The following is a 16,239-nucleotide window of genomic DNA, read 5'->3' as shown; positions in this document are numbered from 1 at the left end:
ATTTCCTAGTTATTTAATAGCCACGAGGCACAAACTTTTGTAAAAGCTCATGTGAAAGGAAGAGGCTGAAGGTTCCTACACTGCAGCCAAGTGACTGCCCAGCTGAGACAGGTATATGCTGCACAAGCATATGAAACTGTGAGGAAAGTTCTGATTCCTTCGTGCTTTTACCCTAACCTCCACATTTGCCTACCTCAGGATATTTATTCCTTAGCTTTAGGGAAAGAATTACTGGGGAAAATTGAAGTAATGACTGTCCATGACCAGAAACTCCCAAAGGAGTGGAAATTAATAAGGAGTCAAAAGCCCAGTTACCTATTACATCTCCACCATGCCTTGTGTAGCCTTCACCTTCAGCACAGGCCAGTTCTATAAGCTGTCACTGCCAACGTAGACCTCTCAGGAGATAGTGCCACGGGTTTATCTATAGCAGTTCCACTGCCTCCAAATAAAGTGTCCAGCACAAAATGAGTAGAGGGAGGAAGCAGGAACGGAAGGCAGATAGACTGAGTGGTGGGCACTACAAAGTAAAGAATTTACACCCTGCAAGCGGGTAGGAATGAGAATAGACCTATTGGGGGAATTCAGATGGCTCAGGGTAGAAGGAGGGAAAACTCATGGGAGACTTAACAAGTTGCCAGTACTGGAGGCCCAGATGGCAGACCTTGGTATTTCTGTGAGGTCTAGCCTTTTTAAAATTTGAACCCCTGGCTAATGTGATGATAAAACAAAGGTGCATTCATGTGGTGAACACTGAAGGAAATATGTAAACGTATTGTATGACTATTAAAAAGTCCCTCATTCACTGATGCTTTGGGGGATAGCACAGGTTCTCAAAGATGAGTGGGACAGTTTTATCATTTAGGAAGTCTGCTTTTAGATTACTTTGCTAAAAAGTTGTATTTATATTTGTATCAAATTAAGCTACAACATAGACTGGCACAAGCGGGGAAAAATGTAAGTAACTATATGAAAATGATTGCCTGAAACATAGCTCAATAAAAATGGCTCTTATGTACTCCTTGTTTTTCAGTCATGTGTGTTTAGATTATGTCCAGATTACCAGGTTGCAGACCCAGTACAGCAAAATCTAATCTGATGATGTATGAAGCAAAATTTACAGCTGGACTTTTTCAGATATTGGTCTGATCTTTTAATCCTGTCAATTAGCAAATCTTATCGGACTTGTACTGTAAGCAGAGTTGATATGGAAGCTACTGATGAAGAATGAATAGGGTACCTCAGATGTCACTTACTGTGTCAGTTTTCTGAATAAAGCCATATTTATGGATTTAAAATTCTGTGAATACTTCAAGGTGTTGGTTGTTACTTAAGAAATACATTACCTCTGTTGGACCAGCATACAACATGGGAGAGGGGAAGATTGCAACAACAGTTGACTTTGGGTCCAGGACATGTTCCTCAAGCACGGCTGCATGCTGCTTCATTCGCCACACTAGTGGCACATCATCCTCTTTGGTCCAGCCTCCCAGAGGGTGAAGCAGAAGCACAGGATGTTTGTAACCTCTTTCCAGCAGATGGCTTTTGGTGTCCTGCATGAGCAGAGCATGACCATTGTGGACAGGGTTGCGCAGCTGAAATGCGAATACGGCATCTAATCAAGAAAGATTCAGAACAGTGTCATAAGTCTGATAAGATGATTAACAATGGCACTAACCGGAACACCTAACAGGAAGTACATTTATACACTCTGTAAGTTATGAGCATCAAATTATGACAACCTCTACTGTTTATGTTCCCTGATATTATTATTTGTATGAATGATCTGTATTACCATCGTGCCTAGGAGCCCTAGTTATGGACCAGGATCCCATTGTGCTAGGTGCTGCACAAACACAGAACAAGGAAACAAAATAAGCAACTTTATCTTCACGTGGAATGGTTGCTACAATATTTAAATTACATATGTATTATTCCTCTTAAGTGCTCTGCGAAATCTTTTCATTGTGCTCATTTTCTCTGAGGTTGATCTTGGTTATATCATCCTACTCTGGCCAATGTATTTTTCACCTTCTCATTAGAAAGTGTATTTCCAATCATCCTCTGAACTTCACTTCTGAAAATATTTGTTTGTTTGTTTTCAAAGTTCAATAAAATGCTTAGGGAGTTTGGAAAATCTACAATAAAAGCACCCACCTTCTAAAACAAGGTCAAATTTGTTATGCAGAGTTGTAGGTGACTTGTGGAACTTCTCTCCCCAGTGTGGACATGTTTTGGTGATTGGTCCCAGGATAAAAGCCCAAGATATGCACCTTAAGAAACTTAAACCTGCCTTCATCAAACAAGGACACACCACCAGAGAAGTAGATTGCATCATGGAACAGGCCACCCAAATACCCCAAGAGAACCTGCTTCAATAAAGTGAAGAAAAAGCTCCCCCAACCACACACCCCAACTTGTCACTTGGTACCCCCACACTGGAACTGTACCCCACACTGTAATTAAACAACTACAACCCACACTTGATGGGGACTACATCCTGAAAAATGTTTCCTGAACCTCCTCTTTTGGCCTTCAAACAACCCCCGAACCTCAACAAGCATTTCATAAGATGCAAGTTCCCCACCAACCAGGACACAACCCAAAGCAGCACCACACCCTGCCAGAACAACAGATGCAAAACCTGCTGACATATCTTCACTGCTATGATGATCGATCCCCCCCCCCCCCCCCGCAACACACCTTTCAAGTTCCGTGGGTTCTACACATGCATATCACAACACGTGATGTGCCTCATCCATAGAACTAAATGCCCCAGTAATAACTATGTGGGTGAAATGAGACAAACACTACACTCTCAAATGAACTCACACAGAAAAATGTTAAAAGACAAAAACACTATCACTCATGGGTGAACTCTTTTCACAAAATGATCACTCCATATCTGCCCTCTCAAATCTGCCCAACATTTTCAAAAGATGAGCCTGGGAGCCTAAATAATTTTGGTAAACACTAAAAATCACAGACTGAAGAGAGACACCAGATTTGTGGCTTATTACAACCATCCGTAACCTACTAATCCCTATTTTTTGTCCTACGACTGCAGAGGTGTTAATGGGCCACTTCATCTTGAATGGCCCCTTAAAATATGTGTTAACTACTTAGGCTAAATAATCTGTTCCACCTTGTATTTAGCTGTGACACTCTGAGTATGTCTACACTGCAATTAAAAACCCACAGCTGGCCCATGCCAGTTGACCCCGGCTCGTGGGGCTTGGGCAAAGGGACTATTTAATTGTGATGTGGGTATTTGGGTTTGGGCTGCAGCTCAGGCTCTAGGGCCCTGCGAGGTGGGAGAGTTCCAGAACTCAGGATGCAGCCCGAGCCTGAACATCTACACTGCAATTAAACAGCCCTGTGAGCCCAAGCCAGCCAGGATCAGCCACGGGTGCGTCACTGCACTGTAGACATATCCTCTGAGTACCTTTCCCAGACCCAATGAAGAGCTCTGTGTAGCTCGAAAGCTTGTCTCTTACACTAACAGAAGTTGGTCCAATAAAGACATTACCTCACCCATCTAGTCTCTCTAATGTTGGTGAAGCCTTCCAGGAACTAACACAATGAAGCTTCAATATAGCGACAGGTTTCAGAGTAGCAGCCATGTTAGTCTGTATTCGCAAAAAGAAAAGGAGTACTTGTGGCACCTTAGAGACTAACCAATTTATTTGAGCATAAGCCTTCGTGAGCTACAGCTCACTTCATTGGATGCATAAAGTGGAAAGTACAGTGAGCAGATTTTATATATACACACAGACCATGAAAAAATACACATTGTAAGGAGAGTGATCACTTAAGATGAGCTATTACCAGCAGGAGAGTGGGGTTGGGGGAGAGAAAACCTTTTGAAGTGATAATCAAGGTGGGCCATTTCCAGCACATTTCCAGGAGTTAACAAGAACGTCTGAGGAACACTGGTGGTGGTGGGGGAATAAACAAGCCATTTACAACACACACTTTGCTTCTCTACCAAAGAAAAAGGGCACTAAATTATCTAAACTACTACATGCCACAAGAGGCCACAGCAATGGTTCCCTCAACCCACCCAGCAATATTGTTAATCTATCCAACTATACTCTTAACCCAGCAGAAGAATTTGTCCTATCTCGGGGTGTCAAGGTTCCTCCCCCACTCTGAACTCTGGGGTACAGATGTGGGGACCTGCATGAAAAACCTCCTAAGCTTATCTTTACCAGCTTAGGTCAAAGCTTCCCCAAGGTACAAAATATTCCACCCGTTGTCCTTGGACTGGCCGCTACCACCACCAAACTAATACTGGTTACTGGGGAAGAGCTGTTTGGACACGTCCTTCCCCCCAAAATACTTCCCAAAACCTTGCACCCCACTTCCTGGACAAGGTTTGGTAAAAAGCCTCACCAATTTGCCTAGGTGACTACAGACCCAGACCCTTGGATCTTAAGAACAATGAACAATCCTCCCAACACTTGCACCCCTCCTTTCCTGGGAAATGTTGGATAAAAAGCCTCACCAATTTGCATAGGTGACCACAGACCCAAACCCTTGGATCTAAGAACAATGAAAAAGCATTCAGTTTCTTACAAGAAGACTTTTAATAAAAATAGAAGTAAATAGAAATGAAGAAATCCCCCCTGTAAAATCAGGATGGTAGATAGCTTACAGGGTAATTAGCTTCAAAAACATAGAGAACCCCTCTAGGCAAAACCTTAAGTTACAAAAAAGATACACAGACAGAAATAGTTATTCTATTCAGCACAATTCTTTTCTCAGCCATTTAAAGAAATCATAATCTAACACATACCTAGCTAGATTACTTACTAAAAGTTCTAAGACTCCATTCCTGGTCTATCCCCGACAAAGACAGACACACAGACCCTTTGTTTCTCTCCCTCCTCCCAGCTTTTGAAAGTATCTTGTCTCCTCATTGGTCATTTTGGTCAGGTGCCAGCGAGGTTACCTTTAGCTTCTTAACCCTTTACAGGTGAGAGGAGCTTTCCCCTGGCCAGGAAGGATTTCAAAGGGGTTTACCCTTCCCTTTATATTTATGACACGGGGCCTCTCCTTCTGTCCCTCCACCCCCACGAACATGATACAGTTCTGTGGTGACCTAGAATCCTATTTTTGACGTCTCCGACTCAAGGAATATTTCCAACACACCTCTGAACAACATACTAATCCACAGAGACCTTCCTACCAACACTACAAAAAGAAGGATTCTAGGTGGACTCCTTCTGAAGGTCGAAACAGCAGACTGGACTTCTACATAGAGTGCTTCCGCTGACGTGCACGGGCTGAAATTGTGGAAAAGCAGCATCACTTGCCCCATAACCTCAGCCGTGCAGAACACAATGCCATCCACAGCCTCAGAAACAACTCTGACATCATAATCAAAAAGGCTGACAAAGGAGGTGCTGTCATCATCATGAATAGGTCGGAAGACGAACACGAGGCTGCTCAGCAGCTCTCCAACACCACTTTCTACAGGCCATTACCCTCTGATCCCACTGAGGGTACCAAAAGAAACTATAGCATTTGCTCAAGAAACTCCCTGAAAAAGTACAAGAACAAATCCGCACAGACACACCCCTGGAACCCCGACCTGGGGTATTCTATCTGCTACCCAAGATCCATAAACCTGGATCCATAAATCCTGGGCGCCCCATCATCTCAGGCATTGGCACCCTGACAGCAGGATTGTCTGGCTATGTAGACCCCCTCCTCAGGCCCTACGCTACCAGCACTCCCAGCTATCTTTGAGACACCACTGACTTCCTGAGGAAACTACAATCCATCAGTGATCTTCCTGAAAACACCATCCTGGCCACTATGGATGTAGAAGCCCTCTACACCAACGTTCCACACAAAGATGGACTACAAGCCGTCAAGAACACTATCCCCGATAATGTCACGGCAAATCTGGTGGCTGGACTTTGTCCTTACCCATAACTATTTTACATTTGGGGACAATGTATACCTTCAGATCAGCGGCACTGCTATGGGTACCCGCATGGCCCCACAGTATGCCAACATTTTTATGGCTGATTTAGAACAACGCTTCCTCAGCTCTCGTCCCCTAATGCCCCTACTCTACTTGCACTATACTGATGACATCTTCATCATCTGGACCCATGGAAAAGAAGCCCTTGAGGAATTCCACCATGATTTCAACAATTTCCATCCAACCATCAACCTCAGCCTGGACCAGTCCACACAAGAGATCCACTTCCTGGACACTACAGTGCTAATAAGCGATGGTCACATAAACACCTCCCTATACCGGAAACCTACTGTCCACTATTCCTACCTACATGCCTCCAGCTTTCACCCAGACCACACCACACGATCCATTGTCTAAAGCCAAGCTCTACGATACAACCGCATTTGCTCCAACCCCTCAGAGAGAGACAAACATCTACAAGAGCTCTATCAAGCGTTCTTACAACTACAATACCCACCTGCTGAAGTGAAGAAACAAATTGACAGAGCCAGAAGAGTACCCAGAAGTCACCTACTACAGGACAGGCCCAACAAAGAAAATAACAGAACACCACTAGCTGTCACCTTCAGCCCCCAACTAAAACCTCTCCAACACATTATGAAGGATCTACAACCTATCCTGAAGGACGACGCATCACTCTCACAAATCTTGGGAGACAGGCTAGTCCTTGCCTACAGACAGCCCCCCAACCTGAAGCAAATACTCACCAGCAGCCACACACCACACAACAGAACCACTAACCCAGGAACCTATCCTTGAAACAAAGCCCGTTGCCAACTGTACCCACATATCTATTCAGGGGACACCATCATAGGGCCTAATCACATCAGCCACACTATCAGAGGCTCTTTCACCTGCACATCTACCAATGTGATATATACCATCATGTGCCAGCAATGCCCCTCTGCCATGTACATTGGTCAAACTGGACAGTCTCTACGTAAAAGAATAAATGGACACCAATCACATGTCAAGAATTATAACAAAAAGAAAAGGAGTACTTGTGGCACCTTAGAGACTAACCAATTTATTTGAGCATAAGCTTTCGTGAGCTACAGCTCACTTCATCGGATGCATACTGTGGAAACTGCAGAAGACATTATATACACAGAGACCATGAAACAATACCTCCTCCCACCCCACTCTCCTGCTGGTAATAGCTTATCTAAAGTGATCACTCTCCTTACAATGTATATGATAATCAAGGTGGGCCATTTCCAGCATAAATCCAAGTTTAACCAGAACGTCTGGGGGTGGGGGGGGAAAGGAGGGGGAGGAAAAAACAAGGGGAAATAGGCTACCTTGCATAATGACTTAGCCACTCCCAGTCTCTATTTAAGCCTAAATTAATAGTATCCAATTTGCAAATGAATTCCAATTCAGCAGTTTCTCGCTGGAGTCTGGATTTGAAGTTTTTTTGTTGTAAGATAGCAACCTTCATGTCTGTAATTGCGTGACCAGAGAGATTGAAGTGTTCTCCGACTGGTTTATGAATGTTATAATTCTTGACATCTGATTTGTATCCATTTATTCCTTTACGTAGAGACTGTCCAGTTTGCCCTATGTACATGGCAGAGGGGCATTGCTGGCACATGATGGCATATATCACATTGGTAGATGTGCAGGTGAAAGAGCCTCTGATAGTGTGGCTGATGTGATTAGGCCCTATGATGGTGTCCCCTGAATAGATATGTGGGCACAGTTGGCAACAGGCTTTGTTTCAAGGATAGGTTCCTGGGTTAGTGGTTCTGTTGTGTGGTGTGTGGTTGCTGGTGAGTATTTGCTTCAGGTTGGGGGGCTGTCTGTAGGCAAGGACTAGCCTGTCTCCCAAGATTTGTGAGAGTGATGGGTCGTCCTTCAGGATAGGTTGTAGATCCTTCATAATGCGTTGGAGAGGTTTTAGTTGGGGGCTGAAGGTGACAGCTAGTGGCGTTCTGTTATTTTCTTTGTTGGGCCTGTCCTGTAGTAGGTGACTTCTGGGTACTCTTCTGGCTCTGTCAATTTGTTTCTTAACTTCAGCAGGTGGGTATTGTAGTTGTAAGAATGCTTGATAGAGATCTTGTAGGTGTTTGTCTCTCTCTGAGGGGTTGGAGCAAATGCAGTTGTATCGTAGAGCTTGGCTGTAGACAATGGATCGTGTGGTGTGGTCTGGGTGAAAGCTGGAGGCATGTAGGTAGGAATAGTGGACAGTAGGTTTCCGGTATAGGGAGGTGTTTATGTGACCATCGCTTATTAGCACTGTAGTGTCCAGGAAGTGGATCTCTTGTGTGGACTGGTCCAGGCTGAGGTTGATGGTTGGATGGAAATTGTTGAAATCATGGTGGAATTCCTCAAGGGCTTCTTTTCCATGGGTCCAGATGATGAAGATGTCATCAGTATAGTGCAAGTAGAGTAGGGGCATTAGGGAATGAGAGCTGAGGAAGCGTTGTTCTAAGTCAGCTATAAAAATGTTGGCATACTGTGGGGCCATGCGGGTACCCATAGCAGTGCCGCTGATCTGAAGGCATACATTGTCCCCAAATGTAAAATAGTTATGGGTAAGGACAAAGTCACAAAGTTCAGCCACCATATTTGCCGTGACATTATCGGGGATAGTGTTCCTGATGGCTTGTAGTCCATCTGTGTGTGGAATGTTGGTGTAGAGGGCTTCTACATAGTGGCATCCTGGCCACTATGGAGGTCGCTATCTTACAACAAAAAAACTTCAAATCCAGACTCCAGCGAGAAACTGCTGAATTGGAATTCATTTGCAAATTGGATACTATTAATATAGGCTTAAATAGAGACTGGGAGTGGCTAAGTCATTATGCAAGGTAGCCTATTTCCCCTTGTTTTTTCCTCCCCCCCTCCCCCCCAGACGTTCTGGTTAAACTTGGATTTATGCTGGAAATGGCCCACCTTGATTATCATACACATTGTAAGGAGAGTGATCACTTTAGATAAGCTATTATCAGCAGGAGAGTGGGGTGGGAGGAGGTATTGTTTCATGGTCTCTGTGTATATAATGTCTTCTGCAGTTTCCACAGTATGCATCCGATGAAGTGAGCTGTAGCTCACGAAAGCTTATGCTTAAATAAATTGGTTAGTCTCTAAGGTGCCACAAGTACTCCTTTTCTTTCTTCAATATAGCAACACTCTTCATCTGCCAAGAAAGTTCTGTCTTGTGGGTGTCACACAGGTTCCATCCTCTCCCCCTTTTTATTTGGGGTGACAACAGATCTCAGTGGCAGGAAGAAAGTGGGGTCAGCTGTTATGGTGCTCCCTGTTTAACCAGGGAGGCATGTATAGGGGAAAAATCAGATTGAATTTGGTACAAATAGCATGCCTTTCCATGACAAGCCTGTGATTTCCAGTGAAGCCTCAACTATATAGTACTAAAATATTATTTGTATTAATAAGAATATTTTCTATCTACACTATGATGAGAAAACTGCAAAGCCCTTGAAGTTATTTATTATTAGATGCAGAAATTTAGAAGAGAAGACTAAACCAAGTCTTATATTTAGATCTACAATATGATTTCATTTTTGGGCTGATCATAAAGAGAACTGTTAACTATTCTGTGACGGGTTGGATCACAGAAACCCCCTGGGAGTTGCCACCTGATATGCCAAGACTACTTCTGCCCCTGCTTTCCTGCCCTGTCAGCTTAGGACTTCAGTGTCCTGCCTAGTTTGAGCCAGACCCACTAGCCTGCTGCAAACCCAGACCCAGGTCTGAACCACGTTCCCTAACAGCTGTCGGCTTAACTGAAAGCAATTTAAGAAGTGTTCCTGCCTTTAACACTCAGATGCCCAACTCCCAATGGGGTCCAAACCCCAAATAAATCCATTTTACCCTGTATAAAGCTTATACAGGGTAAAATCATAAATTATTCACCCTCTATAACACTGATAGAAAGGTATTCACAGATGTTTGCACCTCCCCCTCCCCAGGTATTAATACATACTCTGTGTTAATTAATAAGTAAAAAGTGATTTTATTAAATACAGAAAGTAGGATTTAAGTGGTTCTAAATAGTAACTGACAGAACAAAGTGAATTACCAAGCAAAATAAAATAAAACACGCAAGTCTAAGTCTAGTATAGTCAGAAAACTAAATACAGATAAAATCTCACCCTTAGAGATGTTTCAATACATTTCTTTCACAGACTGGACACCTTCCTAGTCTGGGCACAATCCTTTCCCCTGGTACAGCCCTTGTTCCAGCTCAGGCGGTAGCTAGGGATTCCTCATGATGGCTGCCCCTTTGTTCTGTTCCACCCACTTATAGATCTTTTGCATAAGGCGGGAATCCTTTGTCCCTCTGGGTTCTCATCCCTCCTTCTCAATGGAAAAACACCAGGTTAAAGATGGATTTCAGTTCAGGTGACATGATCACATGTCACTGTTAGACCCCAAGCCTTCATTCCTCCCAGCCTGACTCACAGGAAGGCCTGCAAGCAAACAGAGCCATCCACAGTCAATTGTCCTGGTTGATGGGAGCCATTAAGATTCCAAACCATCATTAATGGCCCACGCTTTGCATAACTACAATAGGACCTCAGAGTTATATTTCATATTTGTAGTTTCAGATACAAGAGTGATACATTTATACAAATAGGATGACCACACTCAGTAGATTATAAGCTTTGTAATGATACCTTACAAGAGACCTTTTGCATGAAGCATATTCCGGTTACATTATATTCACACTCATTAGCATATTTTTATAAAATCATTTAGAGCGCAACATCACATATTCACATACTTTTTGATCAACCTCAGCAAAATAATTCAATGCAAGAAGTCTGTGAAATGTCTAATTTTCACATCACACACGTGCAACAGGAACAGATCTATTAGAATTTTTTAAGGTAGTTTGCATGCTGAAAATTACCTAGCAGGAAATTATCTAGTTTAAGCTCCACTTTATTATAATTAGTCTTGTGATATTTGTCTCAAAGTGAGGCTCTTTTAGAGGGAGACAAAGGATAATTAGGCACTAGCCCGGCTGAGACTGTGAAGAGGGTGTAATATCACAAAGTCATATGCTTACCAGCATTCATTTCTTTAAACTTCTGTCTGAGCTCCAGTGGCGTCAGGCGGTATTGATCCAGTCCATCATTCCATTTTATTTTCTCTAACACAAGAAGATCACCACCAGCCAACCAATCCCCACTTTCCATCACCATCTACGAATCATAAACATACACACACACACATATATTAGTCACGGGATATCTGCTAAATACTAAAACATTTGTATTCATTTTCTCTTTCATTAAATGCCTCCACAGTACAACTATCAGTGACTTACCGAGTGGCTCCATCTAATCTAAGTGTTTCTCTCCTTGAAATGCAAGGCTAGAGGGGACCTTGTCAGGTCATCTAGGCTGAGGTAGGACCAAGTATCCTGACAAGTGATTGTCTAACCAGTTCTTAAAAACCTCCAGAATGATGGGGATTCCACCACCTCCCTTTGACGTTTAGTTCAGTGTTTAACTATCCATATAGTTAGAAAGTTTTTCCTAATATCTAACCTAAATCTCCCTTGCTGCAGAGTAAGTCTATTATATCTTGTCCTACCTTGAGTGGAGATGGAAAACAATTGAATACGTCCTCTTTATAACAACTCTAAACATATTTAAAGGCTATCAGGTCCCCCTCTTCTCTGCCCCTAAACCAAGACTTCTTTTCTCAAGACTAAACATGTCCAGTTTTTTTAACCTTTCCTCAGAGGTCAGGTTTTCTAAACTTTTTACCATTTTTGTTGCTCTCCTCTGGACTCTCTCCAATTTGTCCACATCTTTCTTAAAGTGTGGAGCCCAGACTGGACACAGTAGTGCAGGTGAGGCCTCACCAGGACTGAGCAGAGCAGGACAATAACTGCCTGTGCCTTACATACAACACTCTTGTTAACAGAATTCAGAATATTAGCCTTTTTTACAATTGCATCACATTGTTGGCTCATATTCAATTTGTAATTCTCTTCAACCCCCAGATCTTTTTCAGCAGTACTACTGCCTAGCCTGTTATTTACTATTCTGTAGTTGTGCATTTGATTTTTCCTTCCAAGTGAAGTACTTTGCACTTGTCTTTCCCGAGGCCTGGTCTACACTAGGAAGTTAGGTTGGTATAACTACGTTGCTCAGGGGTGTGAAAAAGCCACACCCCTGAGCAATGCAGTTAAATCAGCCTAATCCCCAGTTTAGACAGTGCTAGGTCGATGGGAGAATTCTCCCATCATACTAGCTACCACCTCTTGGAGAAGTACATTATCTATACCGACGGGAGAACCCCTCCTGTCAGAGTAGGCAGCATCTTCACTGAAGCTCTACAGTGGTGCAGATGCAGTGGTACAGGTGTGTTGGCTGCAGTGTTTTCAGTATAGACAAGCGCTAAATTTCATCTTCTTGATTTCAGACCAATTTTCCAATTTGTCAAAGTTGTTTTGAATTCTAATCCTGTCCTCCAAAGTGCTTACAACCCCTCCCAGTTTGGTGTAATCTGTGGATTTCATAACATACTCTACACTTCATTATCCAAGCCATTAATGGAAATACAGTAACTCCTCATTTAACGTTATAGTTATGTTCCTGAAAAATGCAACTTTAAGCGAAACAATGTTAAGCGAATCCAATTTCCCCATAAGAATTAATGTAAATGGGGGGGGGGAGTTAGGTTCCAGGGAAATTTTTTTTTTGCCAGACAAAAGACTACACACACACACAGTGTATAAGTTTTAAACAAGCAATTTAATACTGTACACAGCGATGATGATTGTGAAGCTTGGTTGAGGTGGTGGGGTCAGAGGGTGGGATATTTCCCAGGGAATGCCTTACTGCTAAATGATGAACTAGCAATTGGCTGAGCCCTCAAGGGTTAACTCGTTTTTAATGTTGCCTCACACTCTTCAAAGCAGCACGAATGGAGGGAGGGGAGACAGCATGGCAGAGACAGAGACACACCCTGTGTGTGAGAGAGAGATGCGCATTTTCCCTTTAAGTACGCAGACACCACTCTTAAGTACACTACCTTGTTAAGTTAATCAGCAAGCTGAGACCGCAGCAGCTGCTGCCAGGAAGCTCCCTCCATCCTGAGCCCTGTCGTGTCCCCGTCCCCCCCGCTCTACGGATATGGGATAAGCGGGGTACAGGAGCAGAAGGGAGGGGGACACCCTGACATTAGCCCCCCTCTCCTCCCCACCAGCAAGCAGGAGGCTCTGGAGAGCAGCTCCAAGGCAGAGGGCAGGAGCAGCACATGGCAGTGTGGGGGAGGGACAGCTGCTGTACAGGGAACTTAGGGGGGCTGTCGATCCACCCTGGTTCCAAGCCCTCACCAGCTAGCTGCAACGGGCTGCTCTTCCTGCAAGCAGTGGACAAAGCAGGCGGTTGCTAAACGACATTATAAGGGATCATTGCACAACTTTAAACGAGCATGTTCTCTAATTGATCAGCAACATAACAACTTTAACTGGGACTACTTTAAGTGAGGAGTTACTGTATAGAATAGTACCAGACCCAAGACAGACCCCTGAGGGACCCCACTAGATAGGTCCCCCAGTTTTACAGCAAGTCATTGATAACTGTTTTTTACTTATGGTCTTTCAACCAGTTACGCGCTCACCTTATAATCATTTCAACTAGACCACATTCCCCTAGTTTGCTCATGAGAATGGTATGTGGGACTGTGTCAAAAGTCTTACTAAAATAAAAATATATCATGTCTACAGCTTCCCCTGATCCATAGACCAGTAACCCTGTCAAAGACGGAAATAGGTTGGTTTGGCATGATTTGTTCTTGACAAATCCATGCTGGCTCTTCCTTACAACCTTATAATCCTCCAGGTGCTTACAAATTGATTAATAATTTGTTTCAGTATCTTTCCGGATATTGAAGTTAGGCTGCCTGGTTAATAATTCCGGAATCTCTTTGTTCCCCTTTTTAACAATAGGTACAATGTTTGTCCTTCTCCAGTTGTCTGGGTCCTGCATCATCCTCCATGAGTGTGCAAAGATAATATTAAATAGTTACAGTATTGCTTCAGCTAGTTCAGGGGCGGGCAAATGTTTTGGCCTGAGGGCTGCATCGGGTTTCTGAAATTGTATGGAGGGCCAGTTAGGGGAGGCTTTGCCTCCCCAAACAACCAGGCATGGCCTGACCTGTGCCCCCCAATCTGACCCCTCCTGCTTCTCACTCCCGACAGCCCCGCCCCGGGGATCCCTGCCCCATCCAGCCCCCACTCTGTGTCCCCTGACTGCCCAATGCCAGCCCATCCAAACCCCCCTCTCCTTCCTGACTGCCCCCCTGGGAACCCTGCCACATCCAACCACCCCTTCTCCCTGTCCCCTGACTGCCCCTCCCAAGACCCCGTCTCCTGACTGCGCCCCCATCCAACCCCGTTCCCTGCCCTCTGACTACCCCGACCCCTACCCACACCCCTGATCACCCCCCCCCGAACTCCCCTGCCCTCTATCCAACGCCCCCTGCCCCCTTACCGCGCTGCCTGGAGCACTGGTGGCTGGCGGCGCAGCTGCACCAGGACAGGCAGCTGCACCGCGCAGCACAGAGCACTGGGTCAGGCCGTGGCTCTTCAGCTGCACTGCCCCAGGAGCTCGCAGCCCCGCCACCCAGAGCATTGTGCTGGCGGTACAGTGAGCTGAAGTTGTGGGGGAGGAGGAACAGCGGGGGAGGGGCTGGGCAGGACGGTTCCCCGGGCCGGATGTGGCCCGCAGGCTGTAGTTTGCCCACCTCTGAGCTAGTTCCTTAAGTATCCTAGGAGAATTTCATCATGCCCTGCTGATTTGAATGCATCTATCTAAATGTCCTTGTGGACCTACACTTCCCCTCATTTTTCTCTTGCTCAAATTGTATTTATAGATCCTCTTCTTATCACCTTATGTCCTTTGCTTGGTGTAACTCATTTTGTGCCTTAGCCCTTCTGATTTTGTCCCTACATGCTTGTGCTATTCTTTTGTACTCCTCCTCAGCAATTTGTTTATGTCTCCACTTTTTGTAGGATTGCTTTTTTATTTTCTGATCATTAAACAGCTCCTGATAGAGCCATATTGACCTCTTACTATTCTTCCTATCTTTCCTTTGCATTGGGATAGTTAGCTGCTGTGCCTGTAATATGGTCTCTTTAAGAAACTGTCAGCTCTTCGGAATTCCTTTTTCCCTTAGATTTTCTTCGCATGGCAACATACCTACCAGTTCAGTTCAAGTATGCTTTTTGAAGTCCATTGTCTTTATTCTGCTGCTCTTACTCTTTCCTTAGATCATGAAATCTATCATTTCCTCATCACTTTCACCCAAATACTGGATGATACTTTCAAAAACATTTTATTTAGGCATGATTCTGCTTATATATTTAATCTTCCTTGTTTTTGTGTTTTAATTACTGGATACATTTTCTTTTGGAAAAGTCAGGATGTAAAACACTACGTAAATGTAACAGACAAGGTTAAATGCACCTCAGGCTCCATGCAACCTGATGGTAGAAAGTCTGCCAGGAGAGGAAACAAGCAGCAATAAAAAGTAGAAACAAACAGTCTTCCTTCTTCTGTGTGGGGAATTGTAGTGCTCCGGCAAAGTTCAAGTAGCACACAGCACTAGCTGAGGAGGGGCTGTTGCAAGGGTGACCCAAAATGTTTCCATTCAGTGGGTCCTTTCAATAACTCCTGCCAATGGGACGCCTGTGGAGTTCCTGGCAGACTTTAGAGTTCAAAATGTGACCTATATAGCACTCTGAAGTTAACTCAAAAGACGAACAACAGTATCAGTCAACTCCGGTAAGTGCCACTGAAGCAGCTTTGAAATGCCTAGGAATTGTGCTGTATTGTAGTCTTTCATCTAGCATGTATTTGTCTGGTATCTTGTCGTTCTTTTAACAAATGCCACCCAACTGGCATAGCTCCACTGGGCCCAATTACAGCTATACTGATTTACATCAGCCGATGTTCTGGATCTTGGCCTTCACACTGCATGTTTTGTTTCTCTTTTCTGCATTAAATGCCCAGTATTCATGGGGTTCTTTTCTTCCTGGCGATTTCACAGTGGTCCCCACAGCCACTGGCATTGTTACACCAATTCCCACAAATAAAAAAAACATAGCACTATCAGATCAAAACACCTTATTGTTTTCATTATGCATAAGCAGAACTGACATGACTGCTGGTTTTGAAAGTAGACAGTCAGTCAAAGTTGGCTACTCATTTTAAGCAAAGACACTAACTAATATGTACCACATACTAATGAAAATT

General features: G+C 44.0%; 1 protein-coding gene across 1 annotated transcript in view; it reads right to left on the bottom strand.

Moving 5' to 3' along the window:
• PAPSS2 (3'-phosphoadenosine 5'-phosphosulfate synthase 2) overlaps positions 1-16,239 on the bottom strand; it is an 89,915-nt gene that overhangs the window by 5,926 nt on the left and 67,750 nt on the right. Inside the window, exons 9-10 of the mRNA XM_073353745.1 lie at positions 11,034-11,169; positions 1,347-1,615 (exon numbers count right to left, since the gene is read on the bottom strand). Coding sequence (XP_073209846.1) covers positions 1,347-1,615; positions 11,034-11,169 — 405 coding nt within the window. The remainder of the gene's footprint in view (positions 1-1,346; positions 1,616-11,033; positions 11,170-16,239) is intronic.

Source organism: Lepidochelys kempii, chromosome 7 (assembly GCF_965140265.1).
Source record: "Lepidochelys kempii isolate rLepKem1 chromosome 7, rLepKem1.hap2, whole genome shotgun sequence".
Lineage (NCBI taxonomy): Eukaryota > Metazoa > Chordata > Testudines > Cheloniidae > Lepidochelys > Lepidochelys kempii.
The sequence above is the reverse complement of the archived record's forward strand: the minus strand, read 5'-3'. Positions and strand labels throughout refer to the sequence as shown.